This window comes from Mauremys mutica, chromosome 2 (genome assembly GCF_020497125.1).
Source record: "Mauremys mutica isolate MM-2020 ecotype Southern chromosome 2, ASM2049712v1, whole genome shotgun sequence".
NCBI classification, from domain to species: domain Eukaryota; kingdom Metazoa; phylum Chordata; order Testudines; family Geoemydidae; genus Mauremys; species Mauremys mutica.
The window spans coordinates 63,836,536-63,859,578 of NC_059073.1; the positions used below are offsets into that span (position 1 = coordinate 63,836,536).

Here is a 23,043-nt window from a genome sequence, read left to right on the forward strand (position 1 = left end):
AAGGAGAGAATTTAGACCCCAAAAGTCAAGCTTCTTTGCCTAAAGTTAGGTAGCTAGATCCATATTTAGTAACATAAATAAGTAGTTTGATGTTTAGAAGTACTTAGCACTTACTTCAGTGGAAGCAGCAGATATACAGCACCTCTGAAAATAAGTAGCACTTATATAGATGCTTAAACAGCGATTTAGATGTCTAACTTTAGACACCCACCTTTAAAAATGTTTGGCCTTAGGCTTTACTAATAATGATGGTAAGCCTGTTCCCCTGGTATTTGGATCAAGTTTTTGGTTTGGCATATGAGAGATATAGGGCTCGTTCACAAAATTTGGATCCAATTGCTGACTTTTGAATACAGTACTCCCAACGTCAGAGGTGTTTGTATCCAGGGTTTTTTTCCTTTCTGCCCATCTCCAGGGCCAGATCCTGGGGATCTTAATTAGGGCCTCATACAGCAAAGCATTTAATTAAGTACTTTGGGTTTATGCTTAACTTTGGGTACATGAGTATTCCCACTGAAGACACCGTAGTTCGGGGTAAGCAACCTATGGCACGCGTGCCGAAGGCGGCACGCGAGCTGATTTCCAGTGGCACTCACACTGCCTGGGTCCTGGCCACCAGTCCGGGGGGCTCTGCATTTTCATTTAATTTTAAATGAAGCTTCTTAAACATTTTTAAAACCTTATTAATTTACATACAATAGTTTAGTTATATATTATAGACTTATAGAAAGAGACCTTCTAAAAATGTTAAAATGTATTACTGGCACGCAAAACTTTAAATTAGAGTGAATAAATGAAGACTCGGCACACCACTTCTGAAAGGTTGCCAACCCCTGCCGTAGTTAATGGAACTGTTTAAGTCTTTCACTGGACCAGGGACTAAGAGCTTGTCTACACAAGGAAATTGATTGGAATAGTTATTGTGGAAAAACTGTGTGTGTGGACTCTTCCAGTATAAGTGTCTATATACGCAGTTATTCCAGAAAAGCTCTAGCACTTTAAATTTATACCTTATCTTACTTCAGAATTGCTTCCCTATGTAGACAAGCCCTCAGTTTTTACTCAAACTCAAGAATAGGACGGCTAAAGTATGGAGACTTGCATTTTATGATCTGACTAGTAAACCTTATTTATTAAGGACCCAAGACTGTAAACATAACGCAGCAATACCCATCTTTGCCTGTATGATATACTGACAAAACAGAAAAAATCTACTTTGGTGTATCATTTAAAAATACAAAGATGCCAGCTTTTTAACTGTTTAAAGAACTCATGATCTTTACTGCATTAATAAGCACTGTAAAATGTTATATTGTGCATGTATGACAAACATGAGCAATGGTGAATTATCACTTGCTTTTTGCATACTAAAATTTCAGCACTGTGAGAGAAGTGCAGATATTGATACACAAAACAGGCTGTTATTTGTACTTTATCTGTATAATTTATGCTAAAAGATGCATTGATGTGGTAGTAATTTGAATAGAATCTGACACTGTGAGTCTCTCAATTAAATGTACAGAACAGTTCAATTTTCATTTATTTCTGTTTATTTTTTAAATTTAGATATACTATTACAAGAATACATAGAGCGTATTTGTGCTCATGGGAAATTAAGCATGAGAATAACATTATGCTCTTTTTCTTATGGTTTATTTTCTTCAAACTACCTTTTGAAATGAAAAATAATTAAATGCGGAAAGCTATCAGCGTTTGGGGTTTCAGGGCATATGGTCTCTCATGGCTCCTTGACTATTTATTTAATCAAGCAATAAGAAGTGGGTAAAGGATAGGGACATTTTGGTCTCTAAGGTCATTTGCATAAAAACTATTTTATCATCCATATGTAATTACTTGGGTTATTCTATTCTTGGCACCTGTTCTTTATTTTTCATATGGGAGATCGGGTTGCTGCTCTTTGGACCACATTATGTTGGTGACCATTGCAACTGAAATACAGAAATTATTCTAAACTAATTATAATAAAAATAAATAAATCCAGATATGATTTGTGGCCTACAGGAAGTTGTATAATTTACCACTTTCAGTCTATTTTAATAGGGTATGTCTATTCAAAGATGCATGTCTCTCTCAGGTGCAGTACTCAGGATTGTGGCAAACTGTCCTTAGGAATTAGTAAAAAATGTTACTGGTCTTGGAGGCGATCCCTTTCTTCCAGCAGATACACAGGAGGATGGCCATTACTTACACATCAAGAAAATCCTTCCAGATGCCGGAAGGGTTGTAGTAAGTAGCAATGAGAGTTAGGGAGGGCTGTAAGAGATTCAGTTATTAGAAATAAAGGTAGCTGGGCTTGAGAAGAGACATTGTGAAATGATTAAATATCAATGGAATATGGCAAAAACCTGATGGATAGAAACCAGAAAGGATAGATTAAGTTGACGAGAGTCTGGACAAAGCAATGAGTTACATTAACTCCATTAGAATTATACAATATATTTATCAATAATTTGAGGAGGATATAGTGACAGGGATGAGATAGATCCTTCCAGTACTCTGTATTAAAGAGCATGTGGAGTAGAAGAAAAACTACCCAGCATCACCCACTGTGATCATTTATTCACGAAGGAGTAAAGGATTAGCAACTCAAGGGCTAATCCATTCATTCCAGTCTGATGTAGAAGTTGTATCAACAATACCTTATAGCTAAATGGTATCAAAGGTGGCTGCTAGATTTAATATCACCTGGGCCACGAGGCTTATTCAGTTCTAGGAGGAGATCATCAACAGTGCTACTAAATCTGTTCGTTTTCCATATCCAGATCTGAAATTAAGCCAACCAGAGTCAAGGATATTATCTAGATATTATCAGAGTTGCTTTGTTGTAATCTTCTCAGTAATCACTCTTAAATATGGGAGATTAAATCTCTGTCAGTAGCTCACAAGATTATCAGTGTTGAATGACAGTTTATTGAACAGGATTTAATCAGTGCCCTGTTGAGCACACCTGGCAACTTACTCTCACAGAGGGCCCAATGTTTCCTCGCTGGTCTGAATCAGACAAAATAGACATGATCCAGATATGTGATATGGCCCAATGCAATTCAGCACTGCATCAAGCTATACTGGCTGAAACTGAAACCTAGAAGATGCTGCATTTGACCTCTGAGTGTATTGCTCTGAAATCTCAATAGCTGATTGCTCAGCCCAGATTGCTGGACCGAGGCAAGCCACAAAAGGTCTGCTGTTCAAGTTTCACAGAGCCTGTGATGGAGGCATAGAATACCTTCTGTACCTTTAACAGCAGATAAGAGGATAAGGCTTCAAAAATTTCAGTTGCTCAAGCTCTGCCAAGACGTCCACCACCAATGTTCTGGTCACCTTCTATTTCGCTTTATTCGTTGCAAATCATGTGTAAGCCATGGTGCCCCCACAGTGAAAGCTAGGCAAGAAGACATTTGGGCTTATTGCATTGGTGGTTGCAAACAGCATGTATTGCAAAATTCCACCTGGCCTTTGATACTGTGATCTGTCGGCAAACCAGTATATCCAGTAGTTTACTAGAGCTCGCTGGAATTTTCAGGTTCTATTAACAATCCCATCAAAATAAATCCCTCATCCAAACAGGATAGAAATATTTCAGCCTCAGGTAGGAATTATTTTGCTCCGTGTTATTTTCAGGACCAGATTAATTCCCAGGTCTACCCCAGCTTCTCCTGGCATAAACTCAGGCATAGAACAACAGAAGCAAAATGTTGACTGGGAGGGAGGCAACAAAGGAGAAAAATAGCTGCAACCTTCTGTCTGCTGAAGGTCTAAGTGGACCTGTAGGCAGGCAGGCAGAACACCCCAGAAACAGACAGTGTTGGCAGGGGAAGGGGACATAGCCAGGGTAGCAAGGGAACGAGCAGTTTCAATGAATTCCTGTTGCCCTCCCATGCTGAAAACCCAGAGAAATGTTGGAGTGGAATCCCCCCAGGGGAATAATGGCCCAGTCCACTGCAGAGAGTACACATTACACCTACTGTGTTGGCAGGGTTGAATCTGGCTCACATGTTATTCTAAAGGAAGATAATTTTCCTTCCTTAACTACTGTGAGAAATAACACTAGCCAAAAAACTATTCAGTCCAAAGACCTAGTACCTTTTCCAGAACAGGCCAGTGCCCAGTGCTGTAAAATGTATGACTTGATATTTTATTATGGATCTGTTCTCACCAGTAGTATTCTTATCATTGGTGACAAGAGGAGTTACACTCATGCACAGAGGGGGGAAACTGACCCAAAAGTACTCAGCCTCAGGGACCTCAAAAACTAAACCAAAACCAAAATAACCCCCAAAACCTCTAGGACAAAGTGAGAAAGGTGTATGACAAAATGGTCTATGAACTTAGGAATGACAATTGTTTCTTTCACATAATAAATAGTTTGCTGTCATGAGCAGGTAAGGAGCAGAATTTTAAATCTATATGTAGAGTCTTTCATTTGCATTGTAGCTCCTAAAGAAACCCCTTTCCTCATACAAGTGATACCTTTAAGATTGTAACAAAGCTCCCTACTCATTGGGTAAGTTTGCATGACTATGTTATACAAAGATCAAAAAAATATGGGTAGTTTGTTGTTATTATTGATTTATAGTTTCAAATAGCTACTGAAATGCCTAACAACAACTGAAATATGAGCCCATGAGTTTGATGCAGGGTTTCTCTCATTTTTTAATCAGGGATATTTAATTTTCAACCATGCGGGATTAAACTCTAGGATGGCATTTTGAGAGTGTGAGGAGAAAAAGCTTTAGGCAGCAGGTATTATAAGCTAGCATGGTTCTTTTTAGATGGCAGAAAGAGAAAAAATCTTTTATAAACCACCTAGAAACATCACCAGAGAAACTACTTGTGTTGTTAGTTAATGGTAAAACAAAACATTTCCTACCCATTAAAGTAAAAATCATGTATTGAATCTGACTCCAGAGATGATGCAGTATGATAAGAAAAGCCAAAACTGATATGCAGAATGCTAACTCCTGTGAGGAAATAAGAAGAATGCTTCACTAACATTGTCATAGTAAACTGAACTGGTCCACACCAGGTTTGGTGAAGAGATTCAGTTTTCAGAACACTTTTTTCAGTTATTCTTTTACATGTCATTATTTAACTTAAGAGATTGGTGAAAACAGGAACATGATGAATATACCCAGTCTCTATTTGGTTTATCAATGACTCTAGAAACTATGCCAGATTGGTCTTTGTTAAAATCATAGGCAGGAAACAAACTAAAGTTTGCCTACTTAACATGATCACTGCCACATGGCAGAGGCCATTTTACATATGACCTTGTCATTTTTCCTAGTCCCAGCACTGCTTCACCACTCTTCCACTAAAAACACATTCCCACCAACCCTTCTGACCTACAATACCATGACTACCCACCTTCCTTTGTGGATCTCACCCATAATTCCTCCCGGCCCCAGAACCACACCCCCATTATTTGCTCACCTGCTATCCCTCCAACAGTGTACATACACATCATACTTATTTCCAATAACTATTGAAACATGATAACCAGTACACAATGATTCGCAACCATCAGGAATGCTCACAACTCTAAAAAAATATTCTTTCCCCCTTGTTTACTCTTGTATTTCTACTTTCCCTAATTGCTTCAGTTTGCTTCGTTGGTTTGCTTGAAAGCCATTGCAGTAGGGTTTCCAAAAAGTAAAAGTCACATCAAACATTTATTTCTGCTATTTTACTGCTCCGGATAATAAGGGCCTGAAACTACAGTCCTTACACAGGCAAATCTCCCACTAAGATAAGTAAATGGGCATTTTATCTGAGTGTGGAGTGCAGGATGGGGCCCTAATTCTTTGTAACAGTTCTGTTGAAACAACAGCAACAAGCAGTTTCACTCTGAATAGTGCCTGCTTTTGACATCTTGTCTGGAACACACTTAAGACAACATTGTCATGGTAGGTTTCATAATTTAAAAAAATATTTTTAGTCTGCTCTTATTCACAAATAAAGTCCTGTAGAATTCCTAGAAGGATTAACACTGAAAACTGTAGTTTAGCCTTCATTATGACTGACATCAATGAAAATCTTTCCACTGAATTCAATGGTTATTGGATTGGGCCCTCAGTCATTAGAGCTTTGTCCTCATATGCCATATCTGAATGTATTTCTCTTTCTTTATCTTCCCCTCCCACCACACACTGGTTTATTGTTGTAGGGTTGCTCATGAGTGCTAAACTGCTGACACTGATTTTTTTTTTATTTTAAGAAAAAACATAGCATTGAAGTATTTGCTACATCCATGCATAGGCACACATGTACACAGAACACACAAGCATGCACACAAGTAATTTTCAAAAACAGGAGGTCTACATCTTCAAAAACATACATCTCTTGAGTTTGGCACCCAGAAATGGAGCCATTCCAAATTAGTGGATGCTTTTTAAATTTAGGCCTTAACCAATTTACACACACAAATGCAGGCGCATGTGTGTTGTGCACATTTTTCACATGTTTCTCAGCTCCACTCCATGAATCTTTGGCCCATTAAGAATTACATGGCCTTTTCAAACAAACAGAGAGGAAAAAGTCAAATTTGGGGTCTGCCAAACTCTGACAATGTCATTTTAAGAAGAAAAATAAAAAAACACATGACATCCCATTATTCCATCAATACCGATGTCATAATAGTGATAGTCTAATACAGGGCTAGCATTTCTGATGCTCATACTGATCTTTGATCATATTGCAAACACTCTTGAAAGAAAACTTTTGGAACAGTTATTTACAATGCAAAAGTAACTTAAATCACACCGTGCTTTTAGCATTGCTGTCAGACAAACAAAAGAACCCTGATGCTTACGTAGCCCAGTGTGCATAGAGAAAAAGCTAACCAAGAGCAACCGTACATTCCAGATGTGTGACAGATCATATAGCAGCAAAACTACAGTAGGTAAGTCTGAAGCAACAGCTGCCTATGCAATGGTTGTAAATTGCATGTGACATATAGATTCAGATTTTCAACATTGCATAAAGGTAACTGTGTGGATTTGTTTGCCACAAATGTGTAAATACCTGATGTGTGCAGACATAGTGACATCTAACTGACCACATGCATGAGCGCCTCAGGTATTTGCTTCCACACATTGGGTACATTGGCACATAAGTTAGGCACAAGCAAATACATGCACACCCCTAAGTTTGAGAGTCTGGCCCACAATACATTTTTAATCAAATGTATTAATTCATGGACTTTATTGAAATCACACTGAGTTGTATTTCCATATTTCTGAGATAATGGTTTGCCTCTGCATTTTTTTTTAAAACAAACTTTCCTTCAATATTATATTCCATTTGGACCCCGGCTGCATGCAAATACACTTTGAGATACCATTAACACTAACCTGGGAAGTAGCTGCAGTTGTGCTAGTTTCCTTACCACTCCCAGGTGCACACTCATTGCTTGTTGCTGCTTCTGTAGTTTCTGCCTTCTTTACATTCATTTCCAGAGAAATGGATGGCCCTACTTGGCCCAACCCATCACTCAGCTGGATCAAACTTGGGCTGCTTACTTGCCGTGATTTGGCCTTATACCAACTAGGGTAAAACAAGGGATCGATGGTTTCTGCTGTTGATGGCATTTGTGTTTCAGACTCTGCAGTCTGTCGAGCACCACTTGGCACAACCTCACCCTTCATCAGGATAGATAAAGTAAAAACAAAAAAACACACAAGCAGAGTGCACTATGTTACCTTCCTGTGTTCAGCCCATATTTCTCTGCATGCCATGTTTGTTTTTATCTCACTGCAAAGAATTTATTGTTTGAAGTCCAAAAGAATTACAACTGAAATACAGAGCAAAAGTGTCTAGCATTTGGATAATATATGTATGGAAAATACAAACACTGGGTCAAATCCTGCAGCCCCACTCAGCAAAACTTCCCATTAGCTTAAAAGGGAACCTTGGTTGAGAAACGACTGAAGGAGATGTTCCTTTCATTACACACTTCGGGCCTGATTCTCTTCTCAAGTATAAATTAGGAATAACTTCACCGAAGTCAGTGAAGTCACATTATAGTAAAAAATGGTCTGAGAGGAGAATGAGGTCCTTTATTTTAGAGATATTGCCTAAAAACTATCCAGTGTACAGAAATGTCTAAGTGCCAATCTGGAGGTTCTTACTCAGAGTTACCTGAGTTCATACTCAAGTAAGCACCCATCTCTGCGTAATCACTGAGCTAAACTATACTACACAATGCGTAAGAACTTCCAGTACTAGCCTCACACATTAAGATGACATATGTGGGGTCTTACCCACTGCCTACTGAAGTCAATTGGAGTCTTCTAAATCACTTCCTTGGGTTTGGGATTGGGATAATAATTTATTTTTAAAAATAAATATACAGAATTGTATCACTCAACATTGATTCTGTTGACATGAGTAGGCAGAATAAACAGACTATAATGACAATAGAGATAAATGCTTGCCCACCACACGACTGTTTATATATAATAGTTGACTGTAATTATACCTTATCCATGACTGGAGCACTGACAGAACTGTACCCTCTCTATCAATGTCAAGTCTTTCCAGACTAACCAACTGCAGGTTTTGACCACCTGGTGCCATTAGTACAGATGGCTAGATATTACAACATTTTTACTTTGCTTTCCCTAGGCCAACAGAAAAAGCTAAACTGCAAGCATCCCGCACATTGCAGCCCCTACATGCCAGTCTGACCAACTCATAATGGCTTTTTTAAATTACTGATGGGCTAGACCAGCATGTCTCTATATTCTTTTTCACTCAGGAGGTGTCGGACTTCACAAAATTATGAGGCAGTTCAGTTTCTAATTAGGCCTGGTCTACATATGAAGTTAAATTAGTGCAACTCTGCTTGTGAACACTCTTAAATCAGTTTAAAATTTCCTTATTTAGATTTAGATTAAGTTGGTAAAGAATCAAGTTAAATAGATATACGCCATTTCTAAACTGATTTAAGAATATCCACAGAGAACAGGCACAAACCTGTGTAAGCCCTCAAATAGATCAAAGAAGGCATAAATCTAGATAATTTATTCCCCCTCCCACCTCGGTTCTGTTAAATCAGAACTTTGCCATAAACATGGACTCTTTATTTGTTTCCTTGTTTGTGCACCACTGTCAATGACCTCAGCATGGCGCTGGAGTAAGGACTTAACTGGAGTAGCAGAAGAGATTAATTTGTCCTGCTTGGTAAGTTAATTGCTGATATTGATAGCTGAAGGAGATTAGCAAGTATTGTTTTGGTGTAGATCTCACAAAGTATCAGTCATTGGTGTTTTATTTTAATTGTATTCCAGGAGAGAAAGTACAAAGATATCAAATATATCTTAAATACATGGCTTCAAATATAAAGATATTTCAAATCCAGAACATGTTTGGGCTGCCATTTCATAATAAGCAGCCTTACTTCTCTGCATCTAACACTACGAGACATGAACTTCTAAATGATATCTCCAGTGACAAGACCACCAAAGGAAGGTAAATGTCATTCATAGGAACAAAAGTTTAGAGAGGTCAGGTAATATGGCTTATGAACTCTTCAGAAGGCATGCTAAAAGTGAAGTTCTCTTGGTATACATGTTTTTATTTCTCATCTCAGTTATTGTAACTGTTAGTTTCTACTAAGCAAAAGAACAAACAACAAAACTGAGCATCAAGTTGTCAGTTCTTAAGGGTTTTGCTCCAAAATTAGATCTTAGTAACCAAATGTTCCTTGATTTACATAAGAGAACACTGTTATTGTTTTTTTAAACCAATGAACTCACACACATACACAGCTTGAATATAAGCAATGGCAGTAAAATCTTTGCTTTCTTCCTTGAATGGGCTATATTTTTGACATGTTTCTGACATATGTTTCAGCATCTATTGGGCCCGATTAGATCATTCATAGTGCTCTAGAATGGAGGAAACATTCAGCATAGCTGATAGGACAGAGAATGGTTGGATGCAATTACCTGACTAACTGAGGCAGCTGGTGATAATGATGGGGCTGATTCAGTCTGCGGGCCTCCTGTTGTGCTCTTGGGTTCTGAGTCCAGCTGAGATTGCTGGGATACTTTCTCAGCTACCTCTTCTTCCTCACCAGATGACTCTGTGCGGACTTCATCAAACTCTTCACCTTCCATCACCTCCTCATCTTCCTCATCACCCTCCTCCTCTAATAAACATTCATGTAAGCACAGCACTAGGTTAACACAACAATACATGGGGTACGCTCTTTATACATAACAGAGATTTAGAAATATGAAGTTACTATGGTAATTATACAGTAGGTCTATTGATAGTGAAAGGGACCCACGGTGAGGGTTTTCTCAAGGGACAGTACAACTTGTGCTTTAATTCCAGCTGATGCTCATAAGGGCAAGACTGGAATCTGCCCTGGATGCATGCAAAAGGAAGGAAGATGATGCAAGAGAGAGACAGAGACCAAGGAGGAGCCATCTCCTCACGTGTTGCATCTCTGGGTACAGGTCTTGAGCGTAAGGACTGGGCAAGCCGGCCAGTGCCACCAACAGTGTAGGCTCCCCACAAGTGCTGGAGACAGAAACACACACTGCATTCTGCCACAGGGTGTTGCAGCAGTTGCATTCCCCTGCCTGAGGTAAAAAGTAGTGCTGGCAATTAATCGCAGTTAACCTCACACAATTAACTCAAAAAAATTAATCGTGATTAATCACAGTTTTAATCACATTGTTAAACAACAGAACACCAATTGAAATTTATTAAATATTTTGGATGTTTTTCTACATTTTCAAATATATTGATTTCAATTACAACACAGAATACGAAGTGTACAGTGCTTATTTTATATTAATGATTACAAATATTTGCACTGTAAAACAATAAACAAAAGAAACAATTTTTCAATTCACCTCATACAAGTACTGTAGTGCAATCTCTTTATCATGAAAGTGCAACTTACAAATGTAGATTTTTTTGTTCCATAACTGCACTCAAAAACAAAACAATGTAAAATGCCTACAAGTCCACTCAGTCCTACTTCTCGTTCAGCCAATTGCTAAGACAAACAAGTTTGTTTACATTTACGGGCGATAATGCTGCCCATTTTTTATTTACAATGTCAGCAGAAAGTGAGAACTGGTATTCTCATGGCATTGTTGTAGATATTTATGTGCCAGACGCACTAAAGATTCATATGTCCCTTCATGCTTCAGCCATCATTCCAGAGGACATGCTTCCATGCGTATGACGCTTGTTTAAAAATAATTCATTAATTACATTTCTGACTGAACTCCTTGGGGGAGAAATGTATGTGTCCTGCTCTGTTTTACCTGCATTTTGCCATATATTTCGTATTATAGCAGTCTCGGATGATGACCCAGCACATGTTCATTTTAAGAATACTTTCACTGCAGATCTGACAAAACACAAATAAGCTTGTGAGATTTATAAAGATAGCTACAGCACTCAACCCAAAGTTTAAGAATTTGAAGTGCATTCCAAAATCTGAAGGGTGGAGTGTGGAACACGCTTTCAGAAGTCTTAAAAGAGCAACTGTCCTCTGGAATGGTGGTTGAAGCATGAAGGGACATAAGAATCTTTAGCGCATCTGGCTCATAAATATCTTGTGATGCCGGCTACAACAATGCCATGAGAATACCTGTTCACACTTTCAGGTGACATTGTGAACAAGAAGTGGGCAGCATTATCTTCTGTAAATGTAAACAAACTTGTTTGAGTGATTTAGCTGAACAAGAAAGAGGACTGAGTGGACTTGTAGGCTCTAAAGTTTTACATTGTTTTATTTTTGAATGCAGTTATTTTTTGTACATAATTCTACATTTGTAAGCTCAACTTTCATAATAAAGAGATTGCACTACAGTACTTGCATTAGGTGAATTGAAAAATGCAGTGCAAATATTTGTAATAAAAAATAAATATAAAGTGAACACTGTACACTTTGTATTCTGTGTTATAATTGAAATCAATATATTTTAAAATGTAGAAAACATCCACAAATATTTAAATAAACGGTATTCTATTATTGTTTAACTGCGTGATTCATCGCAATTAATTTTTTTAATCGCTTGACAGCCTTAGTAAATAGCCTCCAGAAGCTCCCCTCGGGCATAGGGTTGCCAACTTTCTATTTGCAGAAAATCAAACACCCTTGCCCCGCCCCCTTCCCTGTCTCTTTCCCAAGGCCATGCCCCTGACCTGTCCCTTCTCCAAGGCCCAACCTCTGCTCACTCCATCCCCCCCTCCATCTGTCACTCGGTCTGCCCCACCCTTGCTCGCGCGCTCATTTTCACCAGTCTGGAGCAGAGGGTTGCGGTGCGGAATGAGGTGAGGGCTCCAGCTGGGGGTGCTGGGTCTGGGGTTGGACCGGGGTTCAGCGTGTGGGGGGTGGACTCTCGGCTGGGGGCCAAGGATTTCAGAGTGTGGGAGGGGGCTCTGGGCTGGGGCAGGGGGTTGGGGTGTGGGATGGGGTACAGGTTTGGGCTGGGGGTGTGGGCTCTGGAGTGGGGCCAGAAATGAGAGGTTAGAGTGTGGGAGGGGGCTCTGGGCTGGGGCAGGGGACAGGGGTTTGGGAGTGGGTGAGGGCTCCTGATAGGGGTGCGGGCTCTGGTATGGGGCCAGGGATGAGGTGTTTGGACTGCAGGAGCGGACCTGGGCCGAGGGGTTTGGAGTGCAGGAAGGGGCTCCGAGATGGGGCAGGGGGTTGGGGTGTTGGAGGAGGTATGTGGTGCGGGCTCCAGGAGGGAGTTTGGGTGTGGGAGGGGACTCAGGGCTGGGGCAGGGGGTTGGGGTGCGGACTCTAGGCAGCCGAGCTGGAGCAGGAGATTGAGGTGCAGGAGGGGGTCAGGGTTCAGGCTCCGGGTGGCCGAGCTGGGGCAGGGGGTTGGGCTGTGGGAGGGGGTGCAGGGTGCAGGCTGTGGGAGGAAGTTTGGGTGCAGGCTGTGGGCTCAGGGCTGAGGCAGGGGTTGAGGTGCAGGAGGAGGTGCAGAATGTAGGGTCCGGGTGGCGCTTACCTCAGACAGCTCCCAGACACAGCCAGCATGTCCCTTTGTCTTCTAGGCGCAAGGGTGGCCAGGTGACTCAGCTCCGCATGCTGCCCCTGCCTGCAGGCACCACCCCCACAGCCTCCATTGGCCGTAGCTCCAGGCAGCAGCGTATTATTGCCTAGGCCAACAAGGCCTAGGCCTAGGGCGGCAAATTTGCTCATGATCCCTCCCCAACTCCACCCCTTCCCCAAATCCCCAGCTTGCCTCCTCCCCCAGGCGCACTGTGCTTCCATTCTTCCACCTCCCTCCCAGGCTGCGCGAAAGCGCTGGGAGGGAGGGAGAAGCGAGTAGCGGCACGCTTGGAGGAGGCAGAGCAGAGGTGAGCTGGGGCCCGCGGGCGCAGAGAGTAGCTCGGGGGGACCGGGAACTGCTCCCCGCCCCAGCTCACCTCCATTCCATCGGTGCCATCCCCCAAGCATGCCGCAACTCCCCTTCTCCCCCCTCCCTCCCAGGCTCGCTGCGCAAAAGCGCTGGGAGGGAGGGAGAAGCGAGTAGCGGCGCGATCGGAGGAGGTGCAGCAAAGGTGAGCTGGAGTCGGCGGGTGCGAGGAGTGACTCTTGGGAGGATGGGGGGCAGGGAACCGCTCCCTGCCCCAGCTCACCTCCACTCCACGGCTGCCATCCCCTGAGCGCGCCACAACTCCCCTTCTTCCCGCTCCCTTACCGCAGGGGAGCAGAGGTGAGCTGGCGGGGGGGGGGGGGGCGCGGTACCGGGCGGGGGCGGCAATTTTTTGAGGGCCTAGGGGCGCCAAATTTGTTAATCCGCCACTGGCTCCAGGCCAATGGGAGCTGCAGAGCTGGCATTTGGGGAAGTGGCAGGGCGCCGAGTTCCCATGGCCGCCCCTGTGCCTAGGAGCCAGAGGGACATGCCGGCCGCTTCTGGGAGCCACAAGGAGCTGGGTATGGAGCCTGCCTGCCCCACTGCAGGTGGCCAACTGGACTTTTAATGGCCCGGTCAGGAATACAAAATTAGTGGTTAAATTAAAATTAGTAGATGTACTATATTTGGATTTATTAAAGCATTTGACACAGTGTTCCATGAAATCTTCCTCTCAAAATCAGTTCACATCAGCTTGGATATTAACACTGTCAGCATGGATTGAAAACTGACTGAAGGACTGTAAAGAAAGTCTTATGATAGATGACAGACTATTAACTTGAAGGGATGTGTCTAGTGGACAACCTCAGACATTTGTTTTAGTCCTGATCTCAAGTAACATCTTTGTAGAGGAAGGAATATACAGCTAGTTAATAAAATCTGCACAGATTATACCAAATTGAGAGGAGCTTTGAATACCAGCAAGGACACAGAATTAATACAAAGTGTCTAGAGTAATCAACAACATGGGAATTAAATGGCAACATGACAGTCAACTAGGAAATTGGAGAGTGGCCAGCACATCCTTCAGCCCGCGCCACTTCCTGCAGCCCCCATTGGCCTGGAGCGGCGAACCTGTGGACGCTGCAAGTAAACAAACCGGCCTGGCCCACCAGGGGCTTTCCCTGAACAAGCGGCGGACTGGCTTTAAGAACCACTGGTCTAGATGACTTTGAGGTCCCTTTCCTGCCCTACATTTCTATGATCCTATGATGTATTAACTGTAGTTTCAAACTGACCATATATTTTGTAAAGATAGGGAGAGTCTTATCTTTCACTCAGAAAGATTTTACTAAACCTTTTCATTGGCTTACATCTTTTGTATGACTAAGAAGATACCAAGAACAAATTGCAAACTAGACAAAGTTATCACAATGAGGAATGTTCTTATATACTGATACAAGAAATCATCTTGAACCTGATCTTGAAAGCCCTCTGAAAATAGAGGCCCCACTGACTTCAGTGGGAGTGTTAGATGTACTAGGAGTTCAGGATTGACCCCCTTACGTTGACACTATATATTAACATACATCCTAGTAATGGTGTTACTATCATATGAAATGTAAATGTAACAGTAAAGCCCAAGGTTAGTAGGTAAAGTATAGAGGACCAGCCTTGTGAGTCTCTATATTTTTAGATGTTCAAGATTTTAAGAGAGAAATCTGTTTATTTCAACTATTCAGACCCTCTGATTTCCCATCATTTTGTAAACTGAAGCGTAACGGTGCCCTGTTTGCATGCTACTTTGTTAAGCACAGAATAGTAACTGTGTACTATTTCATCTATTCTGAAATATCAGGCATACAAATGACACCAGATCCCTAAATGTATAAGAAATAATGGTATCCTTGTTCATCTCCATAAATGTATGATCTTGAACTCCATTTACATTTTCAATGAAATTTCTCTGATATAATTAAAAAGAAAAATATATTATTCATAGTTACTTTTATTAGTTTGCATTATTCTATTTCTTTAATGATTTTCTACATCAGACAGTCCATAAAACTGCTGTTTCTCATTGCAATGACAGACTAGTACCTATACAGGCCCAATCCTACAGCTCTTTTACATGAGTAATCAATGAGTAAGGGCTGAAGGATCAGGTCCTTAGGAAAGAACTGAGTCTATAGTAAAGGAAAATAAGAATCAACATGTTACATGATTCTAAACCGTGGTGGGTTTTATTTGTGATTATAATTTATGTTAAATGATCTAGGTACATTTGTGGATAGAGGGGAATACCTGATTTGAATTTTCCTTACACGGTATCATCATGTAAATTGCACACAACTGAAGAGAAAGAAAGCCGGTTTGGTTACATCAATAACATACCTCTGTAAAAGTCAATTTCTCTTATTATCTTTTCTTCTCTATTGAGGCTGACTGTGAGATGGCTCATATTTTCATAGCCAGGCTCTATTTTTTCCATCTGAAATGCGTTAGATGCTTCAGTAATTCTAAAATAGAGATATTTTGTTATTTGCATCTGGGTTGGCAAATAAATGTTTACAAAATGGATAATTTATGATAAATATCAAAAACACACACTTCCTTTCAAAGAGGAAGTACTTACTTTTGTAGCAATGCTTTGACATTCTGTGAAAACAAAAGTGAAATGACGGAATGCTTAAAAGGTTCATTTTATTAAACAGCTTTTATACTTTGATACCTGATTCTTACATGTACTGTTTCTAAATATGCTAGCTTGAGCCAGGGGCGGCTCCAGGCCCCAGCATGCCAAGTGCGTGCTTGGGGCAGCAAGCCGCGGGGTGCGCTCTGCCGGCGCCGTGAGGGCAGCAGGCAGGCTGCCATGCTTGGGGCGGCAAAAACCCTAGAGCCGCCCCTGGCTTGAGCTCTCATTATAAAGGAGAGCTATGAGGCCTATGACTAAGATTAGACTGAGGTTGGAACTAGCTTACATGTGAACAACAGGCCCTAATTCTCATTTACATTAAGACCCCTTTATGCTGCTCTGGAAGTGTAAAGTGTAAATGAGAATCAGGCCCTTAATTTATTTTGAGAGAGATACATAGGCTCATATGTAGTGCACACATGGGCAAAACTGAAGCTGACCAGCCCGACCAATATTCCCTCCCGGACACGACCCACATACCCCTGCTCTCCTTGACAGTGACTTCTGTTTCCTAGAAATTGCACTGGGCAAACTTTTCCCACAGACTAATTTAGCCAAAGCATTGTGCCCTTTTGCTATATGTAAATTAACTGAGAATAGACTTTTGAATTTTTACAAATGTATCATTATTCATAACTGTTCCACGAACATTTCACTCTAGCATATTTCATTCTCGGACTATGTCTGACTATTCACAGTGGGTGATTGGTCACCTCTAGTTCTGACGCCTTACAGTTCCACATATCCTACAGAGGGTTTTCTGCCCTTCAGGATGAATTCCTGTTCCTGCACATTGTTCTTGTAAAAAAGATCCTCCCTGCTGGGGGTCAGATGGGATTTTAAGATTCCAGGATGGAAAGTCACATGAGACCAAATCCTACTTGACTGAAATCAATGGGAAGCTTGCCACTGGTTTCAGTGGTAGCAGGTCCAAACCCATAGTAAGAAGGAAGGATAGTCTTATAGTTAAGGCATTGGAATGTCACCTAAAACTTCTTGGCCCTGCCACAGCCTGTGTGGCCTTGTGCAAGTCACTTAACTTCTCTGTGCCTCAACTGCCCATAGGCAAAATAGGGATAATAATACTCCACTACCTCACAGAAGTGAAATGGCTAAATCCATATACAGAATTGCTCAAATATTGCTCAAATATTGCAGTGCTGGGGATCATATAAATATATATGAAAATATTGTTTCTGCATCCTGGTTGGATGACTGAAAGCTTATAAACAGGGCAGCATTTTTGGTGTGAATAGAAAATACTCGTATTCTCCTGCTTACCCCTTTGTTTGCATGTTATTCAAACGAAGAAAAACCATTTCTGCACAGTGTTGTGAATGGAAACTCGTTTGTGTGGATGTTCACTGGGAAGTGAACAAATAGGGATTCTGCTTGAATTGAAAAGTGAGTCACAGTTTGTTTGTGATTAATTTCCCCCACTCTTTTCCTACCTCTGTTTAGACTCCTCTGAAATATACCTGCAAAAACACTGCCATTTCTGGCTCTTCCATGAACTGGATTCCTGATTCAACTAGCTTAGACACTGTCTCCAAGTGATCGGCATACTTTTTCATCAGGGAGCGGACATGTTCCAGTTTCTCCTCTTGGTTTCTAGTGATTATTTGTGTCATCTCATTTTTCCTTTCTTCCAGTATTGCATACAGATAATCAAATTTTTCACACAGTTGCTCTTTTTGTCTTCTGCAGCATTCCTGTGAATCATTTGGTTTATGTTAGAAGTGTTATGTTGCTTAAAAGTGTTTCTATTTTTACAATTACTTGGAAGTGTTTTCATCAAAGAAATCCTTTTCTGAACAATACAAGGTTTTTTTTAAAGACCCCAGAGACTTTCGTAATTTTCTAAGTTAAATCTGTTTGAACAAAAAGTTTTCTGAATACTTGTGAATATTTTTAAAAACAAATCGACTATTTCATTTCCAGCATGCTAAAAAAGCTGAAAGACATTTGTGTTATGTTTGTAGCAATACTTAAGAGTTCATAGGAAAATCAGGAAGATAATTGCTATATTAATAGCCAAATGAGCAGAACAGGACAGATCAGCTCAAATTAGTTCTAGAGAAAATTCCATCACCACCAGAGCTCCTGAAATGCTACTGTGAGCACCTACTGATCCTTTACCCTTAAGGCCCCTTTACATCACTCAGGTAGCATGAAGGGGCTTAAAGTGGGTGTCAATTATACTACTTTTACTGTGCACTGAATGAGGCAGGGGTCCTGTGCCGAAAATAGCATGTGGTCTTGTTATCATAATAATGCACAAAATAGGAGCAAATTAAGGTTCCAACCTAAATTCTAGCTTTTCCTAATGTTCAAACAGTTGACTGTGCAACCTAAATAATATTGCTTTAGTATAGTTATTTTTACTGTAATAAATATGCCTGTGCCGTACCTATGGTCGTTCATGTTGTCATTTTAGCAGAACTCACAGGCTAAAAGATTGGGGTGGATGAATGTTTGGACTGAACATAACGTGCTGTGGGAAGTGGTGCTGGTGAATTTATATGTAGTGCTCTTCCCTAGGAGTAGCGACTGAACGAACTCCCCATGAAGATTTGGGGCCACTATGTTGCTGCCATCTTTCAAATGAGACATAAAACTTAGCTCCTGATCCCTTGTGATAGTTAAAGATCCCACATGACTTTTTGCAGTAGTTAGGGGTTTATGACAGATGTGCCAAAATCAAATAAACAGTTGAGTACCATTGCGTTTTCCCTTCCTCCTTTTCAGTCACTTTCCCCTTCCCCTTTTACTTCCTTTACAGTTTCCCCCCCCCCCATTCTTTTTCCTACCTAGATCTCTCCTTCCTCTTGTTCCACCCTTGTCCTCCATTTCAGATTGTCTACAACTATGTTCCCTGAACCTTAAAGTAGGTCATTTGCTAGTGGACGTAGCATCAAGCATCATTCCACAACAGAGGTGTATTACACATTCTTCATATCACTATGGGTTGGGGGATTGGATGACCTAAGAGGTCCTTCTCTCTCTCTCTCTCTCTCTCTCTATATATATATATATATAATCTGGTATTTTATTACATTAAAATTTGCAATCAGCATCTTACTATGGTAAGTATCATAACTATACAAATATAGACAGGATTATGGAAATTCCTACTTTATTTTATTATTTGACTCTCACATTTTATAGTCCTAAATAGTTGTTTCTTTTTTCATTATGGTTTACCATTATATAGATTTTTATACTTCATTGTGGCTCTCAGTAGAATATGTGAAATTATGTTACTTTTTGGTTAGTTTGTTGTAATTTGAATATATATTGGCCTGTTTTTTAAACCTTTGCATAGAAACTATAGCTAAATTTAGAATTGTGGGCTTACTGTTTACAAGAGCTAAAAGCAACCTGACCACATACTTTCTGTATTGCTCACTCTAAAGCAGTGTAAGTAGTGCAATGCGTCAACTTAAGTAGAGGAGAGGAAAAACCAGCAAGCCTGATTCTGGGGTGTCTTGGTTCCACCTGTTCATCTGAGCCTTCAAGGTCAAACTGATGTCAAATTCAAATGAAGGTCATGTGATGGCAAGAAGTATGATTTGTCTGCAATGTGAAGTGGAAGCACTATGTAAAGTTGTAATCTCTGTTTTCTGTAATCTCCGATTTTACGGATGCAAAGCCTATTAAGGTGTGTGAAGGTAGACGGGCTCTGCACTTCTTGTTCTATCAATCTCAATTTCTGATTTGTAGTTCAAAAGGTGGGTTCTACATATGAGTGAATGACTCTGAGAAAGCTAATTTCAGATATTGCTGTATTTATTTATGTATTTTTTAATGGAGTGTTCTCTGTAAACTTCAGTTTAGATGTTTGAAGTCTTGGTTTTGGATTAACTAGTCAAATCTGAAGGGAAAGAAACCGAAGCTTTTGTACTATTTTAATTTCGACACTGAACTTACTTGAAAGGCTCATTTCTGTCTGCAAACTCCCGATAGCAGCCAATTTCATCCTTGCAATGCAAAAGCTTCTTGACTACAAAGTTTTGACTTTGCTGCTTACACCCTCTCTCATTTCCGTGGGTTAACGGTTTTATATTCTTTGAACCAAATTCTGGACATTATCTGTTCTTCCTTACTCTGGTTGCACAGGGAAATAGGTGCCCCTAGCAATTGTGCATTGGACTATGGAATTAATTTTTCTTGCCAGTTAGAACCTATAAATATTGTCTTTAAATGTTATTTAGTGCGCTTGCTATTTATTTCTCCTATTTTGAGGGATCAGGAGGTTTTTAATTTTTTCCCCTTCTTCTGGTGTGTGATTGGTTCACTGGGTGTTTCATCAGGGTCTGACCTTAAAGTGACTCTCCATATGAGCTCCTTCCATGGCCCATCAAACTGTGTTGCTCCCAAACTGACCAGAATAATGATCTTTATTTGCTGTATTGATACAAACATCTTGGAAGAACTGCATGAAAAACACTTGTGCTAGCAAAATAATTAAATCCATCCCAGCTCTCTCAGAGCAAAAGCCATACCAAAAAAAAGTGGTCTCCTTACAGTATAACTCATGAACAAGTAGTTTACTTTCAGTATAGTTAAAGCAAGGTAAATAAATACACACACTCCTGAAATGTCTGGAGAGATAAACTACTGGTGAAAGTGTGGCTCTGTTCTCCTGTTGGCTTCAATGTTCTCTTACACCCCAATCCTGGGAGATGCAGTGTTCCTGATCCTATGTGCTGATTTCACTGAGAGATGATGGTATGCAACACTTTCCAGGATTGGACCCTAACGTCATGTTCCTATGCTACTAAGTTAAAGCAAAAATGTCACTATTTCAGTCTACAAAGACACCCTTCTGTCTAATATAATACACAAATGTAATTAGGAGTTACCATGCATGAGTTTCTTCTCCCTTTCACATCAACCATATTGAAGTCTCTAATCTGCCAGAGTAAATGGGCTTTTGCTAAGACTATCCTTTTTGCAGTACCTTAACAGTGAATCTAACCATTGTTCTGTGACCAAATATGTGCTCTTTCCCACCTACACGTGCTCGACCTCTGCCTGCCCTTTGGCTCACACAACAGAAGAAGGCAGCTCTCCATGAGTTGAAAGATGGTACTCAAAGAGCAGTTATCAGTGGTTCACTGCCAAACTGGGGATGTACCTAGTGAGTCCCACAGGGATCAGTCCTGAGTCTGGTACTACTCAGGATTTTCACTGATGACTTGGATAATGGAGGATGATATGCCTATACAATTTTCAGATGACACCAAACTGGGAGGGGTTGCAAGCATTTTGAAAGACAAGATTAGAATTCAAAATGACTTTAACAAAGTTGAAGAATTGGCCTGAAATCCACAAGATGAAATTCAATAAAGACAAGTGAAAAGTACTACACTTAGGAAGTAAAAAACAAATGCACAACTAGAAAATGGGGAATAACTGGTTAGGTGGTAGTACTGCTGAAAAGGATCGGAGGGTTATAGTGAATGACAGATTGAATATGAGTCAACAATGATGCAGTTGCAAAAAAGCCTAATATAATTCTAGGCTGCATCCAATTCTGGGCACCACACTTTAGGAAAGAGGTAGACAAATTGAAGAGAGTCCAGAGGGGAGCAACAAAAATTATAAAAGGTTTAGAAAACCAGACCTATGAGGAAAGGTTAAAAAACTGGGCATGTTGGTCTTGAGAACAGAAGATGGAGGGAGGACCTGATAACAGTCTTCAAATATGTAAAGAGCTGTTAAAGAGGACTGTGATCAGCTGTTCTCTATGTCCACTGAAGGTAGTGCACCCCACATTCACCTGTGCACCCCACATTCACCACTGTAATATGATTATGGTATGATTATGACATAATTATGTGGCATCATGTACAAAGTATGCCTTGTGAGGTATCATTCTAAAAATCTTAATCTGACAAATATTAATATCTCGTTAGATTGTATGTGCTATCAAGTTATAAAGTTTTGCTATGTACATGTTACTGAAAGATGATGTGAAGTTGAAAACACCCACAGCTAGAATTTCAGGTACAAAAATGAAGAATCTAGACAGTGCTGATAGCCCATCACCAAAGACAATAAACGATTGAAGAACTTAGCCTGCCTGGGAATGCTTCAGACAGCCTATGGATAATGGCTGCTATGACTCAGCAAGGCATGCATGGGCATGTGACCAGACCACATGACACTGAATTCCATTTTGGTACCTGTAGTTCCACAAACTAGGCTGGGAACTTAGCTTAAAACAAAGGGTTCCTGCAATATGGAGAGACTATATAAAGTGGGGAGTGACATCATTACTGAGCTTCACTCCCCCACAACTCAGCACCTGAAAGAATCTCCGGAAGACAAAGGACTTGGAATGGAGGGGAGGAATACAAGATGCAAGGCAGATGTAGCTTGTGCCTTAAGAATCTGCAAGCCTGCTTATATCATCAGTCAGGGTGAGAAATTGCTAATTCAAACCCCATCTATCTAGTATATTATGCTTAGCTTGCATTTTTGTTTATTTGCTAGGTAGTCTGCTTTGATCTATTTCCTGTCACTTATAATCACTTAAAATCTATCTTTCTGTAGTTAATAAACTTATTTTATGTTAACCAGTGCATAACGGGAGACAGCTGCAAATTAAGGGAATAGTTTGTGAGATTGCTGCAGGATGTGAGGAAATCATGAGAAGCTTAAAAAAAATTCCTGCAAGTGTGAAACTCAATACAGTATCAGACTTGGCAGCTTTGGTGTAATATATAGTCATTTGGAAAAATAATTTGGGAACTTGGAAGAAGCAAATTATATAAATGCATGAAAATCATCATTAACAGCCAGATATGTTCCTGCATTTCACATTCAACACATAATTCAAGCCGCATTACTTACCTCTACTGTCCTGCAGGTCTCCTCCAGCTGACCTACTATTCCTTGCACTCTGTCATTACTGCCCACGAGCACTGCAATGCCATCACTGAGTTCAGACTAAACAGGAGTAGGAGAATGAGCATATGC

At 40.6% G+C, this 23,043-nt stretch overlaps 1 protein-coding gene across 4 annotated transcripts in view; it reads right to left on the reverse strand.

The window, feature by feature from the left end:
- TRIM55 (tripartite motif containing 55) overlaps positions 1–23,043 on the reverse strand; it is a 61,637-nt gene that overhangs the window by 14,786 nt on the left and 23,808 nt on the right. For 3 of the 4 annotated variants that reach the window (XM_045002795.1, XM_045002794.1, XM_045002796.1), the window contains 6 exons: positions 22,918–23,013; positions 17,535–17,768; positions 15,997–16,019; positions 15,756–15,880; positions 9,972–10,174; positions 7,374–7,661 (listed from right to left, as the gene is read on the reverse strand). In XM_045002795.1, coding sequence (XP_044858730.1) covers positions 7,374–7,661; positions 9,972–10,174; positions 15,756–15,880; positions 15,997–16,019; positions 17,535–17,768; positions 22,918–23,013 — 969 coding nt within the window. The remainder of the gene's footprint in view (positions 1–7,373; positions 7,662–9,971; positions 10,175–15,755; positions 15,881–15,996; positions 16,020–17,534; positions 17,769–22,917; positions 23,014–23,043) is intronic. The other variant, XM_045002797.1, reaches the window with a different exon arrangement.